At 43.5% G+C, this 16,246-nt stretch overlaps 1 protein-coding gene across 7 annotated transcripts in view; it reads left to right on the top strand.

Annotated features, from left to right (window-relative positions):
* LOC121278994 (zinc finger protein ZFAT-like) overlaps window positions 1-16,246 on the top strand; it is a 200,713-nt gene that overhangs the window by 89,336 nt on the left and 95,131 nt on the right. For all 7 annotated transcript variants that reach the window (XR_005943310.1, XM_041189692.1, XM_041189688.1 and 4 more), the window contains one exon: window positions 9,514-9,746. Coding sequence is in view for 6 of the 7 variants with exons in the window: in XM_041189692.1 (XP_041045626.1) it covers window positions 9,514-9,746 (233 nt within the window). In the remaining variant the exon portion in view is untranslated. The remainder of the gene's footprint in view (window positions 1-9,513; window positions 9,747-16,246) is intronic.

Genomic DNA, 16,246 nt, shown 5'->3' with positions numbered 1-16,246 from the left:
CTCCCCCATCCCCACCCCCTTTCTGTTTCCCCCTTCCCTTTTTTTTCCAATAAGTTATAAAGATTTTCCTTTTCCCACCTATTTCCATTATATAAAAAAAAAACCCACTAGAGCTATACCTTGAGTGCCCTACCATCCATTCTTAATTAGCACATTCGTTTAGATAATATCACCAACTTTAATTTTAACACCTATGTGTTCCATTGTACTATTGTCGTTGACATCTTTTGATGATCTGCTTCTATCACTGCTTGTTTGTCCCTACAACCACACCCCCCCCCCCCCACCTCTTTGTCTCTCTATCTCTCCGCCCCCCACACACACACCTTAAACCAGCTTATATTTCAACTCTTTCTTGGACTCGAACGCAAGTTCTGTCGAAGGGTCATGAGGACTCGAAACGTCAACTCTTTTCTTCTCCGCCGATGCTGCCAGACCTGCTGAGTTTTTCCAGGTAATTCTGTTTTTGTTTTGGATTTCCAGCATCCGCAGTTTTTTTGTTTTTATCAGAAATACCTCTGCCTCCTTATCCTTCACTCTAACATTATCCCAATTGATAACTCGGTGAGTAATTCACTTCCTGACTCCCCGAAGTGTTTCACCATCTACAAGGCACAAGGCAGGATCATGATGGAATACTCTCCGCTTGCCTGGATAAATACAGCTCCAACAACACTCAAGAAGCTTGACACCATCCAGGACAAATCAGTCCGCTTGACTGCACTCCATGCACCACCTTCAATATTCACTCCCTCCACCACCGATGCATAATAGCAGCAGTGTGTACCACCTACAAGGTGCACTGCAGCTACTCACCAAGGCTGTTTTGATAGCACCTTCCAAACCCATGATCTCTGCCACCTAGAAGGACAAGGGCAGCATTTGCATGGAACACTACCACCTGCAAGTTCTCCTCAAAGCCGCACATCATCCTGACTTGGAACTACATTATCATTCCTTCACTGTCCGCTGGATCAAAATCCTGGAATGCCTTCCTAACAGCACTGTGGGTGTACCTACACCATGTGGACTGCACCATATCGATTGGGATAATGTTAGAGTGAAGGATAAGGAGGGAGAGGTATTTCTGAACTGTGTTCAGGAGAATTTCCTTGATCAATATGTTCTCGACCCAACTAAAAAGGAGGCATTACTGGATCTCATGCTTGGAAAGGAAATGGACTAAATGGACCAAGTGTCTGTGGGAGAGCATTTGATTCAACAAGGTGGCTCACCAGCAGCTTCTTCAAGGATAATTACCAATGAGCAATAAATGCTGGCCTAGCCAGAAATACCCACATCCCATGAAAGAATAAAGAAGTATTTGGGTAATTAAAATCCCCCAGAATCATCGCTCTATAGTTCTTGCATATCTCTAGATTTCCCTCCAGATTTGTTCCTCTATCTCTCTCTTGCTATTTGGAGGCTACAGATCATGATCTGTACCATGACTTTATCTTCTTTGCTTCTTAACTCTAATCAAATGGACATTTTCCTTGCCCTTTCAAACACGTCCCCTCTTTCGAGCACTGCAGTGTCTTCCCTAATTATTACTGCCATCCTATGTCCTTTTTCTTCTCCATCATTTCTGAACACTTCATACCCTTGTTTATTAAGCACCCAGTACTCACTATTTTTAAGCCACGTTTCCATTATTACCACAACATAATAATCCCACATAGCGATTTGTGCTTGTAGGTCACCAACTTTCACCACGCTTTGTGCCTTTATGTATGTGATGTAATCCTGCATTTGCACATCTCTTATGTTCACTATGGGGAGATTACTCATTTTTCTGATTCTGCTTCATATGCACCTGCTTTTCGCTGTTTGCTGTGGAAATATGCGGTTTTGTTTCTCCCAAATTCAGTTGTGTATAAAGTACAGTAACAAATCTGCAACGCCATCAGTTACCTCCTTGTCAGCTGATCCAGCAAAATGTGCAACCACCTTTCATTTCTGACAAAATTAAGTAAAATATGCAAACACCTTTCGTTTCTGCTGAAATTAATTCCATTAGCAAATACACACCTCAAACAGAAAGAAAAAGGAAATCGCTTACATTTATAGCCTTTGATGGCTTCGGAATTTCCCGAAGTGCTTTGCAACCAATAACTTTAGAAATGTAGGGACAGATGTAATGTAGGAAATGTGACAATGAGCAAGGTCTCAGAAACAGCAATGTGATAATGGCCGCATAATCTGCTTGCGGTGTTGACTGAGGAATAAATATTGACCAGGACACCAAGAATAACTCCTCTGTTATTCTTCAAAATAGTGACATTTATATGCACCTGAGCAGGCAAATGGGCCTTGATTTAACTGTTCATCCAAAAGATAGCACCTCCAACAGTGCAGCATTCCTTCAATACTGCACTAAAGTAGTCAGCCTAGATTTTGTGTTCCGGTCTCTGGAAAAGGACTTCAACCCATAACCTTGACTAGATTTTATGGGGCACTGGAGTCCCTGTGCCACCCCCGCCCCCATCCCGCCTGTTTAAAAGGTCAGTGGGAGGAGCCCACCCACAATCCCAGGAGTTGGGAGCTGAGTTACTTTCATTAAGGCAAGACTTCTGCCCCTTTCTCAGGAGGAAGTCCAGTCTTAGAGAGCTGCCAGCCAATTGGATTGCCTGGCAGTTCTATAGTCCCAGCAGTTCCACCAGCAACCACTCCTGGGACTACAGCAGCCCCCAATGATGAGGATCCTGGGCTGACAGGTAATTTCGGGGTTGAATATTGTTATGAGGAGGGGTGACTGGACTTAGGAGGGCCTGGTTCAGGAGGCCAAGGGGGAGGGTTAAAGGAAGGGGTGCCCACCACACCACACCCGCGCCCCCCCCCCCCCCCCCCCCCCCCCCCCCCCCCCCCCGCCCTTGCCCGACACTGTGCAGCTAAAGCTTCCGGGCTTCCTGCATGGCGCGCAATTCTCCCCGCTGTGGGTAAAATACTGGGGGGCTCTTGATGAGGCCCTTATGGGCCATGAATTGGCCATGTTAGGGCCTCAATAAGTCTGATCCTGTAAACTTTCAGACAAATTGGGGGTAGGTGATGGGAAGGCCACCCATTGGATTTTCCATGATCCCCTGCCATCAAAGCCACTGGCGGGGGAGCATAAAATCCAACCCCATGAATCAGAGGCAGGAGCGCAACCAATTCAAAAATTTTATTTAACCTATTTTAAATGCCTAAAACCAGTGCCTGTGAGAGTGGTGGAAATGGATACAGTCAACGATTTCAAAAGGAAATTGAATAGGCACTTGCAGGGCTACCGGGAGCAGGGGAATGGGACTGACTGGATTTCTCTACAAAGAACGGGCATGGGACTTATAGGTCAAATGGCCTTCTGTGCTATAATAACTGTAACACTAATCACTGCTTTCAGTTCCTCTCAGCAAATTCTCTGTCACTATTTAACTACATCAGGATACCACGCATCTGATGTTATGATCGAAGAGGAAATTATTGAGAGGGTGGCTATGTCCAATAATGCTGTTTAGACAGCGAGAAATTGGTTGGAAATAAGTTTGAGAAACAAAAATGCTTTAAATGCTCAGCAGGTCAGGCAGCGATTGTGGAGCGAGAAACAGTTAGCTATTTAGCTTGATGACCTTTCATCAGAACAAGATGTAATGATTGTGAACTCTGCTGAAGTTTAAATAAATAACATGAATCAAGATCCTCCACAAAGTTTGTTAGCTCTTCAAAGAGCTCTAAAGTATTTGTCAGGTACCCATAAGGCCATACTGGCTCCCTCTGTTGTTCTGCATTTCATCATTCATTACTTCTCAATATTCTCCAACACTTCCCTGCACCAGAGTAAGAGAGGTTGGCTTCAGAACAATAGTGGAGAACTGTGCTGGGAGGTATTGGGATTGGAGAATTGAGGTGACAATGTTGTTACCTCTAATTTTGATTGGCCTTGTTGTAAACATACAGCTGTCTGTTGAGATTATCCGTACAATGATTGAACTCTGTAAAAGGGATTGGCTTGTTGGATGAAGCAACTTTTATTTCATTTCTAAAAGTTTCAATACCGGTCTAGCATTTTGCAGTGAACCAATGCTTTAAATGTATAACTTATCCTGTGATTTCAAGGTTCAGTGAGACACGAAGGGGCAGAATCTATCCAGATCGGTAGAATCAGTTTTGGCCAGAACAAGAAGGACTAGAAAACTGCTAATGTTGTACCGTTTTTTAAAAAGATAAAAAGGGATAGACCAAGTAAATTACAGACTAATCAGTTTAAATTCAGTAGCAGACAAATTATTAGAAAATCTTCTGAGGAACAGTATAAATTGTCACTTAGACAGCCACAGTTTAATGAAGGACAGTCGGCATGGATTTGTTAACAGAAGGTTGCGCCTGACTAAAATGATTGAATGTTTTGAGCCTCTAGCAAAGGGGGTCAATGAGACTAGCATATATGATATGATATACATGGATTTTAGCAAGGTTTTGGACAAAGTCTCAAATGACATACTGGTCAGAAAAGTATAAGCCCAGGAGATGCAAGAGTAAGTGGCAAGTTGGATCCAAAATTGGCTCGGTGGCAGAAAACAAAGAGTAATGGTTGATGGAAATTTTTGAGACTGGAATCTGCATCCAGTGAAGTTCTGCAGGGCTAGTACTAGGTTTCTTGCTTTTGTTGGTATACATCAATGATTTAGACTTAAATGTTAGAGGAATGATTAAGAAGTTTGCAGTTGAGACAAAAAATTGTCATTACATAGTGAGGAGAATGGTCTTCCTGCAGCGTACAGCCTATGAACAGTCAATTGGGAAGAAAAGTAGCAGAATGGAATTCAGTCTGGAGAATTGTGAGGGATGGGGTTGGGGTGCAAACAAGGCAAAGAAATACACAATAAATGGTAGGAAAATGAGAAGTGAAGGGGAACTGAAGAATCCCGGAGGACATGCTCACAGATCCCTGAAGGTAACAGGGCAGGTTGGAGAGGTGATTAAGAAAGCTTGCAGAATTATTTATTAGCCAAGACATAAAATATAAGAGTAGGGAGATTACAATACAACTGTATAAAAAACTATTTAGGCTATGGCTATAGTATTGTGTTTAGCTCTGGTCACCACATTACAGGAAGGATGTGAGAGTACTAGAGAGGGTATAGAGAAAGTTGCCAGGACTAGAGGATTTTAGCTATGAGGAAATATTGGATAGGCTGGGATTGTTTTCTTTGGAGCATTGCAAGCTTGGGGGAGATTTAATTGAGGTGTACAAGGTTATGATGGGTCTAGATATTGCAGATAGGAAGCACCTATTTCCCTTAGCAAAGAGATCAATAACTAGAGACAATTGATAAGGGATTAGAGGGGAGTTGAGAATTTTTTTTCACCAGGAGGACAGTGGGGTCTGGAACTTACTGCCTGAAATGGAGAGGCAGTGGTAAAGGCAGAAACCCTCAACACATTTAAAAATTACTTAGGTATGCACTTGAAGTGCAATAAACGACATGGATACAGACAGAGAGCTGGAAAGTGGGATTAGGCTATTGGCTAATCCAGCAAAAACCTTAGAAATACAGAAACAAAGAAAATAGGAGCAGGAGTAGTCATTCGACCCTTTGAGCCTGCTCTGCCATTCAATATGATCATGGCTGATCCGCTATCTCAACATTGCATTCTTGCGCTCTTCCCATACCGTTTGATGCCTTTAGAGTCCAGAAATCTATTAATTTCCTTCTTAAATATATTCAGTGACTTGGCCTCCACAGCCTTCTATGGTAGAGAATTCCATAGGTTCACCACCCTCTGAGTGAAGAAGTTTCTGCTCATCTCAGTCCTAAATGGCCTACCCCATATCCTGAGACTGTGACCCCTTGTTCTAGACCCCCAGCCAGAGGAACTAGCATCCCTGCATCCAGTCTGTCCGTCCCTGCCAGAATTTTATATTTTTCAATGCGATTCCCTCTTATTCTTCTAAACTCCAGTGAATACAGGCTGGTCAGCCCAATCTCTCCTCATATGACAATCCTGCTATCCCACGAATCAGTCTGGTGAACCTTCGCTGCCCTCCCTCTATGGCAAGTATATCCTTTCTTAGGTAAGGAGACCAAAACTGCACAAAATACTCCAGGGGCAGAATATTGCCCTTGGCGGGGGTGCTCGGCGAGGGTGGTCGGGAAGCCGCCCGTGATCGACACCTCAATGCAACTTTACACAGGCGGGCCAATTAAGGCCTGCCCAATGTGGAACGCAAGTGGCAGCGCTCAATGCTGCCTGTGTGGGCGGAGGGAGGGCGAGCAGGCCTAGCATGAACTTCATGCTTGTGTGCGAAAGAGTGCTTCAGTCTCCCTGAGGCACGGAGCTACCTCAGGGAGATGAAGCACTGTTTAAAAAATGAAGAGAATAAAAATGTCATAAAACATTTCCCCTCATGTGACTCTGTCACATGTTTTTAAGTCAAGTGTGAAATTTTTATTTTATTTTTATTTGCTTTATCTTGCCCGTGGATGAGGTTTCCAAAAAAGTGCAAAGGCCACTTGGCGTTTTTGCCTGCCTGCTAACTGGAAGGTTGGACGGGCAGTGTAAATTTGTAATTGATTACCTTTTTAATGGCCTTAATAGGCCTTTTAATTGTTGGCAGGCGTGCTGCTGACTCCGGTGCGTGCCCGCCGAACAAAATATCGCCGGACTATGGGATGACATTGGTACGCCCGCTTGACGTCATCGTGCATCATTTTACGCTCAGCCAGGTCATGTGCACACCCGCCCGCTGAGCTCAATAATCTGCCCCAGGTGTGGTCTCAGCTGCAGTAAGACATCCTTGTCCCTGTACTCAGGTCCTCTCACAATGAAGGCCAACATATCATTTGCCTTCTTAACTGCTTGCTGCCCCTGCATGCTTGCTTTCAGTGATTGGTGTACAAGGACACCCAGGTCCCTTTGTACATCAACATTCCTCAATCTATCACCGTTTAAGTAATGCTCTGCCATTCTGTTTTTCCTTCCAGAGTGGAAAACTTCACACATCCATGTTATACTGCATCTGCCATGAATTTGCCCATTCACTCAACCTGTCTAAATTGCCTTGAAGCCTCTTAACATCCTCCTCATTGCTCACATTCCCACCAAGTTTTGTACCATCAGCAAACTTGGAAATATTACATTTGGTTCTCTCACCCAAATCATTGATATATATTGTGAATAGCTGGGGCCCAAGCACAGATCCCTGCAGTACCCCACTAGTCACTGCCTGCCATTCTGAGAAAAACCCATTTATTCCTGCTCTGTTTCCTGTCTGCTAACCAATTCTCAATCCATGCCAATATATTACCCCCAATCCCATGTGCTTTAATTTTACACACTAACCTCTTAAGTGGGACTTTATCAAAAGTTTTCTGGTAATCCAAATACACCACATCCCTTATCTTTTCTACTTGTTACGCCCTCAGAAATCTCCAGTAGGTTTGTCAGACATGATTTCCCTTTCATAAATCCATGTTGAGCTTGTCTAAACCCATTGATATTTTCTAAATGTCCTATTATCGCACCCTTTATAATGTACTCTAGCATTTTCCCTGCTACTGAAATTAGGCTAACTGGTTTGTAATTTGCTGTTTTCTACTTGCCTCCTTTTTTAAATGGTGGGATTACATTTGCCATTCTCCAATCTACTGGGACTGTTCCAGAATCTACAGAATTTTGAAGATGACAACCAACGCAACCACTATTTCCATGGCCACCACCTTTAATACCATGTTGATGTTTACTCCCGATTTCATAAAATCAGTTAGCATTGGAGGAGGTATTTGGCTCATTACTTCCATACTGGCTCCCAACAGAGCACTCCATTCAGTTCTACTCCCCTGCTTAATCCCCATAGCCTTCAAGTGTGCCCATCCAATTTCCTTTTGAAATCATTGATTGTTTCCATTTCCACCACTCCCATGGGCAGCGAGTTCTGGATCATAATCATTCACTGGGTAATAATGATCTTTATCACATTCCCCCTGCATCTCTTGCCCTTAAATCTGAGTCCCCTCATCCTAATGAGACTAATTTTCCTTGCCTATCCTATCTAAACCTGTCATAATCTTGCACACCTTTATCAAACCTCCCCTCAATCTCCTTTTCTCCAAGGAGAACAACCCAGTCTTTCAAACCTACCATTGTAACTAAACCTCCAATCTCTGTAACCATTCTGGTAAATCTCCTCAGCACCCTTTCAAGGACCTTTACATCTTTCCTAAAGTGTGAGCAAACAGCCAAATCATATGTACCCTTCTTTTCCTTCATACATCTATCCAATCTAACCTTGAAGATCACTAACTCTAGAAACAAATCATTATGCAACACAAGTAATACTTTACTTAAATTTGATTCAATTAAAAATGCAGTTGCTCTACCAACTTTTTTTCACTGAAATTTCTTGAAATATTAATTTCCTGCCATCCTCCCTATCCCAAGAAATTCATGGAAAATGCATAAACCGTTTGCTCACCGAGACTTTTTTTCGTAGAAACAGGCGGAGGCTACTCAGCTGCTCCATCCTGCTGCACTGTTAAGTTAAATCATGGCGGATCTGTGCCACTGTCTCATTTACTTGCTTTAATGGATTAAAGGCTGTGTCAAAAGAAAGGAGAAAGTAATTTGGTATGAGTGTGTTTTGTGTTTGCAATAATAACCTAACCAACTGTCATTTCATTGCATTAGCAGGGATAAGCAAGTAAAAAAAAGCACTGCCCTCTCTATCATTATTACCTGCCAAAAATATTTTGCTGGTAATTTTTAAATATTTTTCTGTGTCAGCTGTGGCTCAGTCAGTAGCACATTTGCATCTGGGACAAATGATTGTGGATTCAAGTCCCAGTCAAGAAACTGAAATGCAACCTTTAGGATGACACTATCAGTTGCTGTCCTTCGTATGAGATGGGGAATTGAGACCCTCTCAGGTGGACCAAAAAAATCCCATGTCACTATTTTGAAGAAGAGGAGGGGAATTCTCCTGATGAGCTGGCCAATATTTATCTCTCAACCAATGTCACTAAAGACGGATCATTTGGTTATATTATTGCTGTTTGTGGGACCATGCCATGAGCAAGTCAACTAGTACATTTCTTACAATAGTCCAAAAGTAATTAATTGATGTAAAACTCTTCGGGGTTGTGAAAGCAAAATATTTATTTATATTTTTGACAAGTAAAAATAAACCAGTACAAATTTCACTGTGTATTGAGCTCTCTTGTGTTGACTTGGTTACCATAGCTTTTAAGCATATATTTGGAAAGCTAGCAGTGAAATACATATATTGATTAATGATATGAATGACTGAAAAATTTGAGCACTTTAAACTGATGCTTTTGAAATTATTACATGCTTGTCCTTTGCAATCTCCCATTTTACAACCAGGTTGCTTTGGCCATGATGCAGGTTCCCTCACACATAAGAAAATTGGCCAGTATTTTCATCCTAATTATATTTTACGGTGCTTTTTCCTCCCCAACCCTCCTCTCCCCGCTTCCTTTTTTCCCCCTCTTCCCATCCCGCTCCTTATTAAAGGAAAATTATACTGGTACCAAGTCCACTATGACATGCACATTCGGACGCACACCCGGGAGCACCTGTATTACTGCTCTCAGTGCAGCTACTCCTCCATCACCAAGAACTGTTTAAAACGCCACGTCGTGCAGAAACACAGCAACATCCAGCTGAGGTGCCCATCTGAGGGATGCAGTTACACCACTGCGGACAAGTACAAGCTGCAGGCGCACCAGAGAAACCATGGTGAACTGGTAAGTTCTTCACCCCCAATACAATTCTCTGTGCCAACAAGTGACACAGCCAAGGAGAGCTGCTTCCAAAATAATATTGGTTCCAGGCAGCCAGTCTTATCAACTCTTGAGTGGGCTATCTGGAAATTTTTATGTTTAAACCAGCCATTAAATAAAACCTGTTTTTCCTCAACCTCGCTTACGTATGTGCCTCACAATCTGGAGGCAATAAGCTTTAAAAATGTGTCAACAACTTGGTTTAGTTGCAGCAGCTCTGTTGTCTCTCAGGTAGAAAGTTGTGGGTTCAAGCTCCATTCTAGGACTTGAGCACATAATTTAGGCTGACAAGTCAGTAGAATAACCGAGTTAGTGCTGAACTATCAGAGGTCTAGCCTAGAACAAGACTTTTTCCAGCTGTTGAGGTAGATGTAAACGTTTCCACAGCACTATTTGAAGAAGAGTACTTCCCAGTGTCATGGCTAATATATATCCCTAACAAATATCACTAAAACTCGATTAATTGTTACATCTTATCGATGTTAACAGTGTGAAAATTTGGTTGCTGCATTTGTCTATGTAACAATAGTGACTTTGCTTCATTGATTGTGCAACACTTTAGAATGTCTTGAGTATGTAAAAGGCAACAAATAAATGCAAGTTTTTTTTCTTCACTGGCTCTTCATCACCAGGAAAGTAATGCTCAGAATGCAATCATCTTATCACCATTCCAATCACCTATGAAGTGTTGGACTTCAGGAAAAAGGAGGGATTGAGCAATCAGGCTAGATGGCCTAATGATCTTTGCGCTGGGAAATGCCTTCTTTGTTTTTAATACCTAGAATTATCTTCTGTGACTTCATTGATCAAATAATATTTTTTTAACCACTGATTAGAATTGCACACAATATTTTGAACTTTTGGAGTAAAAATACAATCATAGCTAAATCATGTAGTGCTCTAACTTAGGGAATGATTTCCACTCCATTTGAAAGCATGACTGATAATATAACTACCTGTAATTCGCCAGACTGCTTGTCCAACTCCAGTACTTGAGCAGAAATTTTCTCCAACTAGATGGGAGTACTGATGCAGTTGTTTTCATCTTCAGCATAAATTCTAATTCCTTAGCCACAGACTCCATCCCTTTCCCTGGGAATTGACGGCGGCTAAATCAGACTGCACACAACCTTGGTGTATTTGACTCTTGAAATAAGCTTCCAATCGCGTATCTGCTTTATCAGCAAGACTTCCTACTTCCACACCTGTAAAATCGTCCGCCTCTGCCCTTGTTTCATGTCACCTATACTGAAGGCCTGATCCTTGCTTTAGTTACCTCTAGATTTGACTATTCCAACATCCTCTTGGTGGCCTTCTGTTTTCCACCCCTCCGTAAACTTGAGTTCATCCAAAATATACTCTCCAGATCCTAACTTGCAACAAGTTCTGTTTATTTCATTACTTCTGTCCTAGCTGATCTATACTGGTAATGCCTCAATTTTAAAATTTTCATTTTTTCAAATCCCTCCCCTGACTTGCTGCATCCTAACCTACTCCATCTCATTAGCCTGTGCTGCTTCAGTTCTGGCCTCCTGCAAGAACCCTATTTCAATCAATCTACCATTGATGGCTGTGTTTCAGTTGCCTAGGCATTAAGCTCTGGACGTTGGAATAGTTGATGACTCGGTGTTAAATTTTTATTTGAAAATGCTGCTGTGAAGTGCCTTGGATTGTTTTGCTCTGTTAAAAATGCTATATAAATGCAAATTATTGTTGTTATAATTCTGGATTCAGCTACTGATCCTATGCTTAGGAATGCCCAGTTCACTCTTCTTGGGCTACAGTGATGTTTAACAATACTCAAAGGGTTCACTGAAAGCTGAGTTTAAAAAAAATTGAAAAGCAGATATTCCCACCTGCACAATGGAAAATGTTGAACATTCCAACCACCAATGGAGCTCTTTCTTAGGCACAAATGTCACCAATTCACAACCCTTGGTATAAGTATGGTGCCACAATATGGGAGTTGTTCACTACAGCTATTTCTGTCAGACTACTAATACACTATAAATGGAGAATTAATTATTGGCAACTACACTGACACTTTTATGATGTTGATAATTTATATGTAGCAGGTAAGTGTTCAAAGGCATTGATTAGATGAGCTGGTAGGTGAGATTGGTTGGTGAGTTTTAAGACTTTATCCCTCTAAATATGGGTACTAGTTTAAACCAGCACTGGGGAAATATAAGCATTGCATTAAATTTATAGCTTAATTGGTCAAATTACTTAATATAACTACAGATGATAGTTGATGATATTTCTAAACTTGAAGCCTTGAAGTAGTTAAATAATTAAGTAAAGATGGCAGGGCAGGTGATATGTTGCAGCTCACACATATGGAGCTGGTGCACACACCGATGTGATCCACGGCAACCACATCTGTAGTAAGTATCTGCAAGTCAAGGAACTTGGGCTCAGAGTTGAAGAACTGGAGTCTGACCTTTGGACATTGCAATGAATTAGGGAGGGGGTAGCTTGCCTTGACACTTTGCTGCAGGAGGCAGTCACATCCCTTAGCCTAGCTACTTCTGATTTGGTGCGTGGTCAGGGACAAGGTGGGTGTAACTGCAAGTGAGGCACATATGGAAACCCAGAAGATAGAAGTGGAGGAGCCTCAGCCCCTGCCATTGCCCAACAAGTTTGGGGTTCTTGCAGCTTCTGTGGACAAGAACTGAAGACTGCAGGGTGGATGAGAAAATTGACCACAACACTATGAAAATTGGAGCCATTCAAGTTGGGGAAGTGAAAAGAAATGTAGTTATAGAAGAGGACAGAATAGTTAGTGGGTTAGATAATGTTTCCTCCAATGAAGGCTGCGTTGCCTGTCCAGTCGTAGGGTTAAGGACATCTCCTCTGGGCTGGAGAGGAACTTGGAGTGGGAGCGGAAGTATCTAGTTGTCGTGGTATACGTGGGTGCCAAGGACATAGGCAGGACTAAGGAAGTTGTTCTGTTGAGAGAGTATGAGCATAGGGATTAAATTAAAAACACAGAACCACACGGGCAATAATCTCTAGATTATTACTTAAGCCATGAGTGAATGGGCACAGAATGAATAAAATCAGAGAGTTGGATGCATGGCTCCAAGATTGGTGTGGGAGAAATGGGTTTCAATTCATGGCAGAGTACACAAGATTTTGAAAAGACAGGCAGAGTGGAAGAGGAGGAGGAGTAGCCCTTAGGGTAGGATGTAAGACCATAAGACATAGGAGCAGAAGTAGGCCATTTGGCCCATCTAGTCTCCTCTGCCAGTCAATAAGATCCTGGCCGATCTGATAATCCTCAACTCCACTTTCTTGCCTTTTCCCCATAACCCTTGATTCCTTTACTGATTAAAAATCTGACTATCTCAGCCTTGACTATACTTAATGACCCAGCCCTCTGCAGTAAAGAATTCCACAGATTTGCTACCCTCAGAGAGAAGAAATTCCTCCTCTGTCTTAAATGGATGATCCTGTATTCTGAGATTATGCCCTATGGTGCTAGACTGTCCCACATGGGGAAACAACCTCTCAGCATCTATCCTGTCAAGCCTCCTAAGAACCTTATATCTTTCAATAAGGTCACTTCTCATTCTTCTAAACAAAAATGACAGGCCCAACCTATTCGACCTCTCCTCATAAGAAAATCCCTCCATACCTGGGATCAACCTAGTGAACCTTCTCTCGACTGCCTCCAATGCCAGTGTATCTCCCATTAGATAAGGGGACCAAAACTTGGGAAAATGTTGGTGTCTATTATAAAGGATGTAATAGCAGAGCATTTAGAAATACATAATCTAATCAAGCAGAGTCAGCATGGCTTCATGGAGGGGAAATCGTGCTTAACAAATTTATTAGAATTCTTTGAGGAGGCAACAAACAGGATAGATAAAGGGGAACCAGTAGATGTAATATATTTGGATTTTCAAAAGGCGTTCAACAAGGTGCCGCACATAAGGCTACTTAATAAGATAAGAGCCCATGGTATTGGGGATAGTATATTAGCATGGATAGAAGATTGGCTAACTAATAGAAGACAGAGACTTGGGATAAGGGGGTCGCAACCTGTAACTAATGGAAAGCCACAGGGATCAGTGCTGGGGCCTCAATTATTTACAATATATTAATGACTTAGATGAGGAAAGTGAATTTACTATCGCCAAGTTTGCGGATGACACAAAAATAGATGGGAAGGCAAGTGGTGAGGATGACACAAAGAATTCACAGAGGGATATACACAGGTTGAATGAGTGGGCAAGAACTTGGCAGATGGAATATAGGATGGAAATTTCCCAGAATTGAGCTAACTGTGGTAGTGGGTGGGTAAAATGGATTCCAACCTGCTGATGAAAATGGCGGGTTTTCATGCCGTATCATCCCGAGCCTACCTCATTATTTACTCACTCCCGAGAAACACGCCGTTTCCATGGCAGTTGGGCTCTCATTCGCCCACCTGCCATGATCCCACTGTTGCATCATGTTGGCTGCCGTCTTTAAAAGGCTGCTGCCAGCAAAGCACTCATCACCACCAGCTCACCACTGCTGCCCAGGAGACATGGTTAGCAAAGGAGAAAAGACTTCAGCCCCTCCCGCTTTAATGATGGATCCCTCAAGCAACCGCTGGATCCCATGGCAGCCTGCTGGGATGTGCTCTACCCCCGCTTTGCCCATAGAATGGGCATCAAAATCACCAACCTGGCTTGGGAGGCAGTGGTCAGCGCAAATGCCTTGCAGAGGAAGTTGACAGACACCCATTGCCAGAAAAGGATGCATGATCTGTTCTGTTCCACCGGGTAAGTCATTCTTTTCATCACTCCCAACTCACACACTCACAAACCCATCACACATCCACTGGCCCTTGCTCACTCCCAGTGCAAGGGACATCACATTCATCCTTTCACACATTCCGTCATTGTCCTTATCCTGTCCAAGGGACCACTCACCACACACACAGGCCAGGCATACTTATCATTTGGCCTGGCTGGCATCTTGATACACTCTCCCCATCTCTATCCACGCAGGACAAATTGGCACACAACAGGATGGAAAGGCCGCAGATGGGTGGAGGGGTGCTGGAGATCAAAGTTCTGACAGAATTCGAAAACAGAGCCATCCAGCTGGCCGGTGATGCCTGGGACCAGTCCTGAGCTGACTGAGGTCGGCCCTGCTCTACCAAGTGAGGATCCAGCAGTGCAACATCCATCAGACAACCATGCTGTGAGTGATGTGTCCTCTTTCACGGGCCACTGCCATGCACTAATTATCGCCCCTTGCTTTCGCAGCACATCCGCCAAACAGCCGACAAAGTCCACGACCCAGGACCTCTAATCAAACCCTGAAGACACGTCTGAAGAGGAATCTGGAGGCATCATCCCTGAAGTCCCATCACAGTGTTCACCCACAATCTCCGCCAGTGCAGAGACACACACCTCAGTGGGACCTAGCTTTAGAGTAGCCCTGGGATCACAATCTGGTGAGCACTTCACACTTTCTGATCCACAGCAGGCGGAGGCGAGGACTTTCCACATCCCCAGCATTCGGGGGACTGCTGGAGGCCAGAACCGTACTGAGTCTGAGTTAGTTGACGAGCCTCTGGACTCGGTCATGTCACAGTTGCTGGAGCTGCAAAGGCAAGCTAGGGAACATCAGGAAGGGATGTCCGCTGCACTCTTCAGATTGCAAGGCACGATGGCGGAGTCTGTCAGTCTTCAGGCTGAGGTGATAGCTCAGGCATTGCAACGCACCAAGGTCATCACTGGCAGGATGGTGACTGTCATGGAGACCTTGGTCCAGGACATCACTCCTGCACTGCTGCGTGGGCTTAACTCCATTGTTGATGCCATAGTTGACCTCCAACAATGTGTATGTGAGCGGAGTGCTGAGCAGCTTGATCTCACTCCAGCAACCTCTTCCATTCACGGAGTCAACCAGGAGCCCTCGGGCACCCATGGGGAGGAGGATCAGCAGGTACACCTTCCGGGGCCATCCACTCAGGTGACTCTAGGAGTGACCGACCCATCCGAATCCCCTCTCCTCTGACCTCCACAGCTCCAGCTTTACAGGCCGAGGAGGGTGCCACTGCCGTACAGCAGGACCCCAAAAGCAGGCCAGGACCCAACAAGTCTTGGCCCTCCAGAGGACGCCCTCCATAGTCATCACAGACAGGGTGTCACAGTCAGCAGACTGGCTCCATCTCTGATGTGGATGTCTGGGGAGCACCAAGATGTAGTGATAGGTCAGGAAAATTAAGAAGATGTAACTCTTGTAGAGTTAAAACAATTAAACTAAATTAACAAAATTAGGGATAAATCAGGCACAGCCCCTAATTTAGGTCAGCTGTAAAACCAAGAACAAAGTTTAAAGGAAACGTACAACTTTAAACCAAAATATGATTAAAGGGGTCAACAAAACACTCCAGTCCCCGCGGTGCCCACTGGGCATGGAATTAAGAAGATGTAACTCTTTCGAGTACAAACACGTTT

Source organism: Carcharodon carcharias, chromosome 6 (genome assembly GCF_017639515.1).
Source record: "Carcharodon carcharias isolate sCarCar2 chromosome 6, sCarCar2.pri, whole genome shotgun sequence".
NCBI classification, from domain to species: domain Eukaryota; kingdom Metazoa; phylum Chordata; class Chondrichthyes; order Lamniformes; family Lamnidae; genus Carcharodon; species Carcharodon carcharias.
This window is presented reverse-complemented; position numbering and strand designations above follow the sequence as displayed.